Source organism: Calliopsis andreniformis, chromosome 7, assembly GCF_051401765.1.
Source record: "Calliopsis andreniformis isolate RMS-2024a chromosome 7, iyCalAndr_principal, whole genome shotgun sequence".
Lineage (NCBI taxonomy): Eukaryota > Metazoa > Arthropoda > Insecta > Hymenoptera > Andrenidae > Calliopsis > Calliopsis andreniformis.
Genome location: NC_135068.1, coordinates 2,685,732 through 2,697,350, shown reverse-complemented (window position 1 = coordinate 2,697,350; position 11,619 = coordinate 2,685,732). Strand labels below are relative to the sequence as shown.

Genomic DNA, 11,619 nt, shown 5'->3' with positions numbered 1-11,619 from the left:
AAGTGTAGCACCTGGCGCGGCGGTCTGCTTCGACTGGGCACTTTTGCTGCACGTGCCCCAACTCTAGACATTTGTAACACCGCTGGGGGCGTGCAGCCAGTGCTTCGACCTTGGCCGACGTCCAACCGACCCGTATGCGCCCAGCGGCCACGGCTTTGTTCATGGCTGCGACTGGACACCGTATCCAAATGGTGCCCAGCCCGGACGCGGATCGGCGGACAATGCCGGTGCGCACTTCCTCTGTGCGGCAACCGGCGATGCCTGCTACGACGGCCGCCACCGCCTCCGCGGTCACGGACTCGTCCAGGCCGCTTATGCGCGCTTCGGCGCATTTTACGGGCCTGGACACTTTGACGTCCGTGCCGCGGAATACTTCTGTGAGCCTCTCCGCGAGGCGATCAGCGCAGGGCGCGCTTTCTGGGCCGGGGACCTCGAGGATCGAGGACCCCGTGCGGCCCTTTCGGTATTTGATGTCGGCTATACCGACATCCTGCAGGCGTACGCCCGCCACCGCGCGCGCCATGACCTCAGCGTAGGTCATGGCGCTGTCAGGGGGCAGGGTCAAGCTGACCGCTGCCCTTTTTGGTGCGCGGGGCGGACGCACGCGCGGCGCCTTTTTGGGCGCACTGGTCGGCGGCGCGGGAGCAGCGCGTGCTCGCTCCGCGGCCGCAAGCTTCCGCCTCTCCTTCCTGCCGACAACTCTTGACCAAGTGTCGGCAGAGGGGCGGGAGGGAGCGGGTGTGACCGGCTTTGGGCCGGGTTGTGGCGGGCGCGCGCTCGTGGCGGCCTTACCGCGGCGTTGGCTGCGGGCCCTCGACGGGGCCGTGGTTGTCGCAGCGCGGGCACGCTGAGGTGTGGCGCGGCGGGCGACAGGAGGGGCGGCGCGGCGGGTCGCGGCTGGAGGGGCGGCGCGGCGGGTCGCGGCTGGAGGATCGGCGGCTCTACGTTTCGCCGCCTCCCTTTCTTTCTTTCTCTGCCGCCTTGCTCGCCTCCTCTGCGTTGCGGTCAGTCCCCCGGATGTTGGTGCGGCCGTAGGTGGCCGCGGGGTAGCCGCAGGTGGCCGCGTGTGTGCTGCAGCAGGAGCGTGACGCGGTAGGTCGCGCGGCGCGCGTTCAGGCCGCGCCCGCGCGGTAGAGGCGTAGCTCGCCGGGCCGCGTGCGGCGGATGGAGGTGGAGGTGGTGGTGGCGCGCCCAGGCGGGCCGCGAGTCGCTCCTCCATCTCGCCACAGACGCGGCGTATCAGGCCCTCGACTCCGGCGAGGGGGTCCTGATAAGGCGGGTCGGATTGCGGTCCCGATGATCCGCGAGTGACGGGCCGGTGGCACTGTACCCTCGGCGATGTAGGCGCCGGAGGGGTTGGTGGCGTTGGTGGCCGCGGCGGTGGTGGAGGTGGAGCTAGCGCAGCCGGAGGGGCTTTCACCCTTGGCGGCGATGGGCGGCGTGATGGGGAGGTGCGACCCATGAGCTTCGCCTCGAGCTCGGCTACGCGCGTGTTCAATTGCGCGACTGTGCGCTCGAGCTCGGCCTCGCGGTCTGTGGTCTTTGACTTCTTGGCCTGCTCTGCCGCGGCCTGGCGGATGGTTATGGCCGCCATTCGAAGCTGCCGCACCATGGATCCTTTTATATTGTTGCTGCACTTAGCAACTTTGAGGATCGTTCCCGAGCCCTCAAATATCCGCGCACCGAGGTCAGTTGTCGGGGCACGACGCATTTCCTCTGCGAGCTCGTCCTCCCGTATTGGCTTGCAGGATCTGGAAATGGGCGGCGCCGGCACTGCGGGATCTTCGGCGTCGAGCTTCTCCCTCAGCTGACGCTCCTGAAGCGTCAGCTGAATAAGCTGACGCTTGGCCTCGGCGAGGCCGACGTAATCTCCTGTGGTCGGGGGACGACCCCGTTTTTTCCCCGCTGGTCGTGGGGCACGGGACAGCCGGACGAACCGGATGGAACCCGCCGAGCTGGCGGAATCCCATCCGTCGTCGTCTGTAATTCCGGCTGACGCGGATCGCCATGGGGACTTTTTGCGGCTGCGACCGGAACTCGGTCCCGGCAGCCGCTCTAGTCGCACCACAGGGCGCGCGAGGATCACCTCGCTCACTACCCTGGGTGCGCCAGAAGTCGAAGCAGACGCCGGGACAGACGATGTGCCTGCTCCGGACGCCTCTTCACCAGTCGTAGTGCTGAACGGAGTGGCCCGGTGGTCCACCACTGCGTTCTCCCGGTAGTCGGTTAACGACGCGGGGGAGCCCGGTCGGCCACTCCCATCCGCGCCGGTACTGGGGGATCCGACGCCCCCTGCACCGTAAACGTTGATACCTGTCGTTGTCATTTCTCATTAACCGATACCCTCTTGCGGGTGGGCCCGTACCCTAAACGCCAGTCTTACTTGCCAAAGTCGCCGCCGATGTTCCATCCCGTTGCCAGCTCACCGCGTTCGTCCTCCGCGTCCAGCAAATTAGCACTCGCAAGCGAGTACCAACTACTGGGGCGGAGGTCAAGGGACCCCACGTGGAGGTGCGGTGAGTGGTCTTGAGCCAGTCGGGCCCCCAACTTCGCCGAAATTCCCCTCACCTGGCGAGCAAGCTCGTTAGGGTGTTGGTAGAACATCAGCTCCATCGGAGTTCTCGCCAAGGCAGACGTGCCCGGACGAGACCCTTCCAGCCCTCGTGTCCCCTCTCAGGCCGAACCTAGACCTCGATACTCTATATTTCCCTCTGAAGTTGGTGATAACCCTATTCTATGACCTAACCTCCAGCACGCACCTTATTATTACCTCTAACTCTCCCGAGGTTCCCCGGAGGAGGGGGGGATTTCCGGAATCGTGTTCCTCGTTCGATTCCGGTTCCAACGAGCCCTCACACGCTGGGGTCAAAACAGACCCCTATGGGCCTGCGCGCCCTTACGAAGTGACAAAGTCAGATATCTGGACGGTAGACTTTGTCACTTCGTAAGGGCGCGCGAGGCCTTCCTCGCTGAACACATAAACTAACAAAAATATATTTCTAATAAAGAAAATATTTTCCTCAGTCGGGACGCCTCTATTTTATTTGTTCAGTCGGTAGCCGTTCACTCCCGTCGCTGGTGGACGCGCCTTCGGCGTCTCCGATCGATGAGTAAGCGCCGCCTATGTCCGTCCTTCTCTCGCTCCCAGCTCACTATATGAGCTGTGGTATTGAGCCGTCTCTTTCTTCGCGCACTTTCAGTGTCTTTATCGCACTCGCGTGTATACCTATACCTAGCAGTATTAAACTGTCTCTATTTTATCGTGCACTATCAGCGTCCTTATCGCACTCGCGCATATACCTATATCTAGCAGTATTAAACTGTCTCTATTTTATCGTGCACTATCAGCGTCCTTTCCGCACTCGCGCATACACCTATATCTAGCAGTATTAAACTGTCTCTATTTTATCGTGCACTATCAGCGTCTTTCTCGCACTCGCACATACATCTATAACTAACAGTATTTAACTGTCTTTCTCTTCGCGCAGTATTCAAGTGTCTTTAGAGCACTTGCACTCGCGTTTTGGGTTTCCCCACTCCAAAAAATTGGTACTTATAAAAATTTTTGACGGGTTCCCTCACTCCAAAATTTTCGTACTTATAAAAATTTTTATAGATCTTCGCACGTCTTACTCGCATGAGTACCCGAGCCGTTCTCAGGCCGAACCCAGACCTAACCCAGACCTAACCCAGACTAACACAAAACATATGCGAATTTATGCGAGTTTTAACGGGGGGGAGGGGGGGGGGGGGGGGGGGGGGGGATCACCGATGTGACTCCCAGGCCACTATCAGACGAATTCTGTCCGACTTCATGCCGAAACATGGAGACAATAATCCGTTCGTACCCTGTGCCCCAACCTCCGGATCACTCCTGCTTTACTGGCCCGGGCCTATGCAGGGTGTGCCTTTGGCCGAGAGTACGTCTTTGTCGAAGCCGTGCCATGATCCCTCCCTAGTTAGAGCTATGTGGTTTATGACGTTGGACGAGACGACTCCTCAGAAGCAACCGACCACTGCGAAGAAATCGACACTTGACTTTCGTCGATTATCGATTGGAAGTCCTCGATTGGAAGTCTTCCTAAATTAGTGCAAAATTCACCCCATGGCGACCTAGGACCAGCTATCCTGGTACTGAATTTGAATTTGAACTAAAAGAGTGGTTAGCTCTTCGTACGTGAGTAGAGCGTCACCAATTACGCGTCGAAGATGAAATTTGACTGATTTTACTCCGGTTTCCCATTTCCCGCTGAAGTGAGGTGCGGAGAGCAGATTGAACTTCCAAACGACTCCGTCGTTCGCAAGGATGTTAGCGATGTGAGCCCATTCGCGGGATGAGGCTCGGAACATTCTTTTCAGTTCCGCGTCTGCGCCTACTAGATTAGATCCGCAGTCACTCGTAATTGTGGAGCAGAGTCCTCGTCGTGCGACGAATCTCCTGTAAACAGCAATGAAGCCCTCTGTCGAGTAGTCGGTTGCGACTTCGAGTTGGATGGCGGAGGTACTAAAACAAACAAATATGATGAAATATCCCTTATAGGTTTTTGAACCTCGTCCTTGATGAGTCTTGAGCGTAATTGGTCCTGCATAGTCAATTCCAGAATGAAGTAATGAACGACTTAGAGTCACTTTGGAAGACGGAAGTTGCCCCATCAGTGGCTGGCTCACGGCTGTCCGATGATGTGCACAAACAGCGCACTGACGTATAAAAGACCGGACTGGAACCTGCTCACCGATAATCCAAAATTTCTGGTGGATAAATGATAACGTCAATTGCGTCCCGCCGTGCAGCGTTCGACGATGGTGGTGGTCGATTACCAGTCGGGTCAACTGAGAGGCACCAGGCAGTATTAGTGGATTCTTTGTATCGGACGCCAAATGAGAACAGTGCAGCCTGCCTCGTAAACGCACAAGGCTTTGTAAATCGAGGAACGGCGCCAGTCGGAATATTGGATTGGATGAAGATAGTGGTTTTTTCGAGGTAAGCGTTCGAATCTCTGAAGCAAAGTAGGCCTGTTGAGTGAGACTGGTCCACCAATGGAGAGCGGATTCTAACTCCGCCGGAGTCAAGGGATCGGCAGAAGAAGGAGAGCCGGAGGATTTTCGGAAGCGGGAGATGGATCGACGAAGCCATGCGGTGATGCGCAGAAGTCGAGAGATGAATAACGTTTGATCATCTCGCAGATTTCCAGTTCTGGTGGTCGTGATGAAGTAATGCAGCTGACTGGTCGTTCCTCGAGATTGTCTTCAGAGTTGATGACGGAAATGGAGGATGGCCACGAGTTTGAATTTTGTCGTAGCCATTGGGGTCCAGTCTACCAGAGTTGCTCTTATGGAAGTTTGAGTGGAGAGACCCCCCTGGATGCTATGTTCGCTGGATTTTCCTTTCCTGGGATGTGATGCCAACGAGAGTTTGGAAGCTCTTGGATAAATGCGACTCGATTCCGTACGAAATCTTTCCATCGAGAAGGATGTCCCTTGATCCAGGTGAGAGCAACAGTAGAATCGGTCCACAAATGAATTGGTGTATTTGGTAATTAAAGAATATCCCGAAGTTTAATTATTTGTTGCACTAAAAGCACGGCAATGCAAAGTTCAAGTCGCGGAATGGTCGTAGGTTTGAGCGGGGCCACTTTTGTTTTTGAGCTAAGAAGAGAAACGTGGATTGTTTGCGAGTCTGTATGAACGCGAAGATGCGTCTGAAAACCCGTGAATTTGAACGGAAAGGGAGGACGCAGTCACTCTGATCCAGCGAGGAATTGTAAGCGTGGCGATACTGTCGCAGTGCTGCATAAAAGTTGTCCAGCGAGATCGTAATGGTTCTGCAATTTCTTCATCCCAATCTAATCTAATTGCCCAGAGCTCTTGGAGAGCTCTTGGAGAAATATTTCTTGGAGAAATATTTTGGCGGTGATGGTGGTGATTGGAGCAATCCACCCAAGAGGTTCGAATATACGTGATATGAAAGAAAGGACTAACCGTTTAGTTAAAGAGTTTGCAGAAATGAACGCCGATGGTGCAACAAAATTAAAGGAGTCTGCCTTGCTGTTCCACAGAAGCCCCAGCGTATGATGCACTTCGCCACCTTCGACTGCTAACGTGGTAAACGACGCTAGATCTGGAGATGAGATATCTGAGAGAAGCCGTTGGGTATTTGAAGTCCATTTTCTTAGTTTAAATCCGCCCGCCATGAGCACTTCCTGCAGTTGGCACATCTTGAGCTTGGCTGCATCGATGTCTGAAGCGGTGGACAGAACATCGTCAACATAAGTGTCGCGACGAATAATCTCAGCGGCGAGAGGATAATTCGCGTCGAATTCGATGGCGAGCTGTTGTAAACAGCGCAGTGCGAGGTACGGGGCGCAAGCTAGGCCGTACGTCACTGTACACAGTTTATATTCTCGCGGTTGTTCGCGCGGCGAGCTGCGGCAAAGGATTTTTTGTAACGGCTGATCGTCGTCGTGAATGCGAATCTGTCGATACATTTTTTCAATGCTGCAACGAACACGAATTGATACCTTCGCCAGCGAAGAAGGATGTCGGACAGATCTGTTTGTAATTTTGACCCGGTGTGAAGACAGTCATTCAATGAGATTCCTAGATTTGTTTTTTGCGATCCGTTGAATACAACTCGCAGTTTGGTAGTCGAGCTAGTTTCGCGAACAACTCCATGCTGCGGCAGATAAAATTCCCAAGGATTTGACCGGTTGCACAGGTCACATAGTCGCACTCGATATGATCGAGTTCACGATATTCACGTAAGAAACTTAAATACGCGTTTTCGAGAGATGGATTGAAATTGAAGCGTCTTTCTAATCTAATAAGAGCTCTGAGTGCTGGAGTGCGAGTATCGCCTAGATTATTTACCATTTGTTTGACGGGCAGACGTACGATGAAACGTCCGTCGCGACCGCGAAAATGAGTCGACACAAAGTGCTTTTCGCACTGAGCTTCTTCTGGCGTTAATGCGGATGAGGGTGCTATTGATATTTCTTCTTGAGTCCAAAAGCCACGAAGCAAACCGAGAAGTTCGACATCAAGCGAACATTGCAACCCGTAGACAGGCGCGTGATTATTCTTTTCCGTGCACGTCGAAGGTCCGAGTGAGCCTGATAACACCTATCCGAGCGTCGTCTTTTGATCGATAGGTGAATCCGCTTGACCCTTCCGAATACCGTCCTCGATAATCTGAGCATAAACTCCAGCTCCTAATATTAGATCGATCCTCCCGGGCGTAGAAAAATGAGGGTCCGCAAGCGGAAGACCGCGAAGATGCGGCCAATGATTGGATTGAATGTTGATAGTCGGCAAATAGGCAGTTAACTTTGGTAATATGAGCGCGTCGAAATTGATTGATACTTGTGGATTAACGTTTGATACCATTTTGATTGCGATGATGCCGTTAGAGATTCTTGGAGTTTCCGCGCCGATACCGAGTATTGGAACAGCGGCGGATCTTCGGGGAAGCCTCAAGAGCTGCGCGATCGATTCCGATACAATTGATACTTCGGACCCTTGATCAAGGAGCGCGCGAACTTTGTAATATTCTCCGGATCGAGATACGACATTGATGATTGCCGTAGCCAGTAGCGCGGATGAGCTACGAAATGATTGAGAGTGCGCAACGATGCTGTTAGAAGTCACTTTTAACGCTGGCGTTTCCTCAGGGGACAACTCGGCATTACTTGTGGATGGTGCTCTAGCGTGATACTTCAGAGGTGAAGTCGAGGCAACTGGCTTCGTGCAGGTGGTTGACATTGTTGCAGTGGAATCGCGGTTCACAGAGTGCAAGGTGGAGTGGTGTTGCAGTGGAATCGCGGCTCACAGAGTGCAAGGTGGAGTGGTGTTGCTTATGGCAGACGCGACATCATTTTAAAGTACGACAGGCTTTTACCGAGGGAGGTCCAAGACAATTAAAACATAATTTTCTTGAGATAACGAATGTTTGACGTTGTTGAGTGTTCTCGAGGAACTTCGGACACGAGGAGATATAGTGGCCAGCGGAGCAGAATGCGCATTTTTGTTCGAAAACGGCGGTTGTGTGGACTCTCGCGCTCTGAGAAGGTCGTACGAAATTTGAATTTGTCAACTTAGGCTTACGGAAGTTAACCAATCTTTCAAGGGCGTCTAACGTATGAATTCGGTTTACAAGGAAAGTCTCGAGATCGGCGAAAGAGGGTGTGGTTGATTTGGCGCCGAGCGATTTCTCCCATTCTTTTAGTGACTCCCCGTCCAATTTTGAATCCGGCTCGAAGGACCATTTAGTGTTTTGAGATTACCCGAGGTTGAGGACCTTTTAATTGTTAATATCGCTGGTGACGTCGCAAATCGCAAGAGATGGAGACAAAGAGCGCAGAGATAATGGAATTTGAATAAATTGTATTTCTTCAAATACTGAGCGCGAATTCGCGGAATCAATACAATATATAGAGGTGTAATCCCCATAAGGGGGGAGCGCTGAGTGGATGTGTGTGTGATTGTTACTGATCGAGTATAGATAAGTGAGTGAATGAATGTGTATTGGTGAATGATAGAATGAGATGATGGGCTTCTATTACATGTGATGAATAATGAGATGTATTAACCGAAGAATTAAAATAAACAGAAATAATATTTAAGTTTATCTCTAAACAATATCAATGTTTAAAAAATCATGGAGGAATTCCTGTGAAGTCTCCACTAGAAAGTCTAAATCTGTTTCTTGATGATAATGACGTGTTGAGGATGTTAGAATCGCTGAAAATTCAGGGATCTAACGGGGTCCGGATTGGGTGGCTGAGAGAAGGGTGTCAAGAAAAAATTGTACACGTAATCAAATTTGAGTCGGCCCTAAAAAGGGCTTAAATACGACGTTTATTGATCAATTTGGTTCCGTGGTCTTCAACCAGAACTTTTGGGGAAGGGTCCCTTGGTCTGACGTCGGCCGGTGTCCCTTAGCGACGCTGGCGTCTGGAAAAGAAAAGAGCGGCAAAACCGCACTGGTCAGCGAGCGTATTGCTTTCAAGCCAAACCGTTGTCTTCCCGACTCCAGGCTTCGAAACGAGCCTACGTGGAGGGGGGAGCAGTACCTTGACGTATCGTTAAGGTAGTGTAGTGGACTGTAATACCGACGTTTCTTCGCTCTGAAGAAAGCGTCGGCAGACGAGTGTGCAGAGAGGAGGGATCCTCCTTTTCTCTGCTCAACCTGCCTTCCAAGAAGGCTTGCCTCGTACGAATCACGGTTGTAAGCCGAGATTCGCGAGCGTTCGACCCTCGGTACTAGCTCTAGCTAGCCTTGGCGGCTGATAAAGGCCAGAGGTTGTAACACTCACCGTTCACCGCAACGTACGCATCTATTCGTCGTACGCGGGCTGCTACTAAACGGGCGATACAACACGGGCAACGCAGAGGTGATACACTTACGTTTACCCTCTCTGTTGGTGCCAATATCGGGGCTCAACCAAGAAGAGGTCTTGATTGCTCCTCCGACGAATAGCAAGCTCAGGGAATCGAGGTAACCACCGATTCCAAGAGCGCAGTTACTCGTCTTTTAAATTATCGCGACTAAACAATCGCTTTTCCTTCGCACGTGTAATACGTGGTTCTCGAAGGGAGCTATGGCAAGCTGTAGTGCGGTATTACAGCGTAGAAGGCGTCACGAGCTAAGGAACTTGGTGCCCAAATTTCCTAACTCAGCAGACTCTTCTATAAATGCTGTTCCTTGCTACCGTGCGAGCGTTCGGTGCAAGACTGACTTCGACATGCGAGCGCGAGACGCTCCGCGAAAATCGCGGAGTCCCCGAAAATCCGCTACGCGGCGCTCGCTTATCATTGTCTCTCTTTGTCTAATGTACTGATTTTGCTCTCTCTCTTTGTCAGGCTCCGATACCCCCACTCGGTATCGGGCTTGAGATTCAAACAGCTGATCGTAATCGCTCACTTGTTCGAACTTCAACCGCATCGGATGAAAAACGAGTCGCAATTCAAATGTATGGAGTTTATTGTCAACGCAACTGAATTTCCTACCGAAGGCGACCTTCGGTCGGTCACAGTACGTTAACGTACTGTGATTCTCGCGGACGAAACAAAGCTTCGAAATTTAAATGTATTTTAAACAAGGAGGTGTCAACGTTGAACCGTTGTCGCGGTAGGACGTGTTAACTAGTGCTCGCGAGTATCTGAGTTTGTTTATATAAGGCTATGTATCATGAGGAAGCATCGTGTCGAACAGCATAGGCTGGACAACCTCGGGGCCCCTCAAGACTTTGCTAGGCAAGTTGTTACGTGGTGATACGCCGCGCCTAGGAAAGGTGCTCCACGAACCTCCGGTGAGGCTTCGTTCACTCATACATGCACCCACTCATCTCCCAATCATGCTACACCAGAATTGACGGCAAACGCAGAGGTCGATTCAGCCGAAGCCGGTGTCGGGCGGTATCTCGTCGTCATGTTATTAAATCGACGCCAGTTCATCCACGAGCCCCATAGAACTCTCGTGGTGAGAGTCCGCATCTGAGCTGAAGTCAGCCCAAGATGCCACAACTCCCGCTCACTCTGGGACGACCAGACTCCTCTCCAAGATATCGTAATGGAGGAAAAGCCGACATTGCTCCTCGGTACTCCTGTGTGCTCAGCAACCCTGCACACTAGATCATCATTTGAAGCGTACTTATCCACCTTTCGACTGTGCGCAAGGTTCTATGCTGTTTCGCTAGAAACTACTTGCGCGTCAACCACGAAAGCCACACCATCCTTGGCAATCGTAAGGTCAGGCCTGCGCCTCCCTGCAGAGGTCGAGTAGGATTGCTCCTCTTCGATTTGCCATCCCTTCTGTCTAAGAAAGCCAGCGACTTGACGGCACAGGTCGTTATGCCGCAGGATTCTCCTTCCGTGCGATCGGAAGCAACGCTGCACGCAATGTGCCGGGGTCTCCCTTTCGGGACAGCCGGCACGGCAACGCACATCGCGCCCCTCACGACCTCGAGAGACTCTCGCTCTAGACGGTAAGCAGTTGGCTCGCACGTGATGGTAATGCACGTAATCAGCCCCAGGAATGCCAGAGGAGCCTTCTGACACCCAGTAGGACGACAGCCGACTTTGACCGGACTCGCGGAGACCGGCGCCATCGACTGAAGCGTGCAACGCGTTCGCACAACTCCGTCTGAGCTCAGCGGTTGTGGTCACCCTGTGCCCACGGTAGAGCATCCGGTTTTCACACCGTACTAGCTGGCGAGCCACACATGTGGACTCGGCAGCTGCCCTAGCCGCAGGCAGTGAACTTCGGCACAACCGCTGCAGTCGCTTAAACCTCAATATAGGGATAAGGATCTTGAATTGAGGCAGTCCAAGCCCACCTTCGGTTATCGGCGCATGAAAATATCCAGCAGGAACATCATGGGGAAGCCGAAGCCAGGCCCGTACCGAGGCACGAACCTGAATGTCCATCCTTCTTAGGGTCTTAGCATTCACGTTCCCCACTACACAACGGTGGTTAAACCGCGGTAGGAGGAACTCCCGAAGCAGCCGCAACCTCTGTTGAGGCTTAAGCGGTGCCCGGGTTAAGCGGTGGAGCGCTTCACCTATTGGGATGGGCTCGATGACGTCCCTAGCTTCACATGTGGCTCCCAAGTAGCTCCAGAC

General features: G+C 53.1%; 1 protein-coding gene across 1 annotated transcript; it reads right to left on the bottom strand.

Annotated features, from left to right (window-relative positions):
* Positions 1–5,843: 5,843 nt before the first annotated feature.
* Positions 5,844–9,742, bottom strand: LOC143181365 (uncharacterized). The gene is made up of 11 exons (XM_076381748.1): positions 9,735–9,742; positions 9,651–9,666; positions 9,550–9,604; positions 8,892–8,949; positions 8,807–8,829; positions 8,633–8,736; positions 8,321–8,551; positions 7,882–8,248; positions 7,164–7,820; positions 6,629–7,109; positions 5,844–6,549 (listed from the first exon to the last, which is right to left on the bottom strand). Exons 1-11 carry the CDS (start codon positions 9,740–9,742, stop codon positions 5,844–5,846), a joined length of 2,706 nt encoding a protein of 901 aa, XP_076237863.1.
* Positions 9,743–11,619: the final 1,877 nt, after the last annotated feature.

Coding starts and splice junctions, on each gene's coding strand:
- LOC143181365 (XM_076381748.1), bottom strand. Junction 8,737..8,806: donor CGACTCAAATTTGATTACGT/GTACAATTTTTT, acceptor CTGAATTTTCAG/CGATTCTAACATCCTCAACA. Junction 8,249..8,320: donor CATCTCTTGCGATTTGCGAC/GTCACCAGCGAT, acceptor TGGTCCTTCGAG/CCGGATTCAAAATTGGACGG.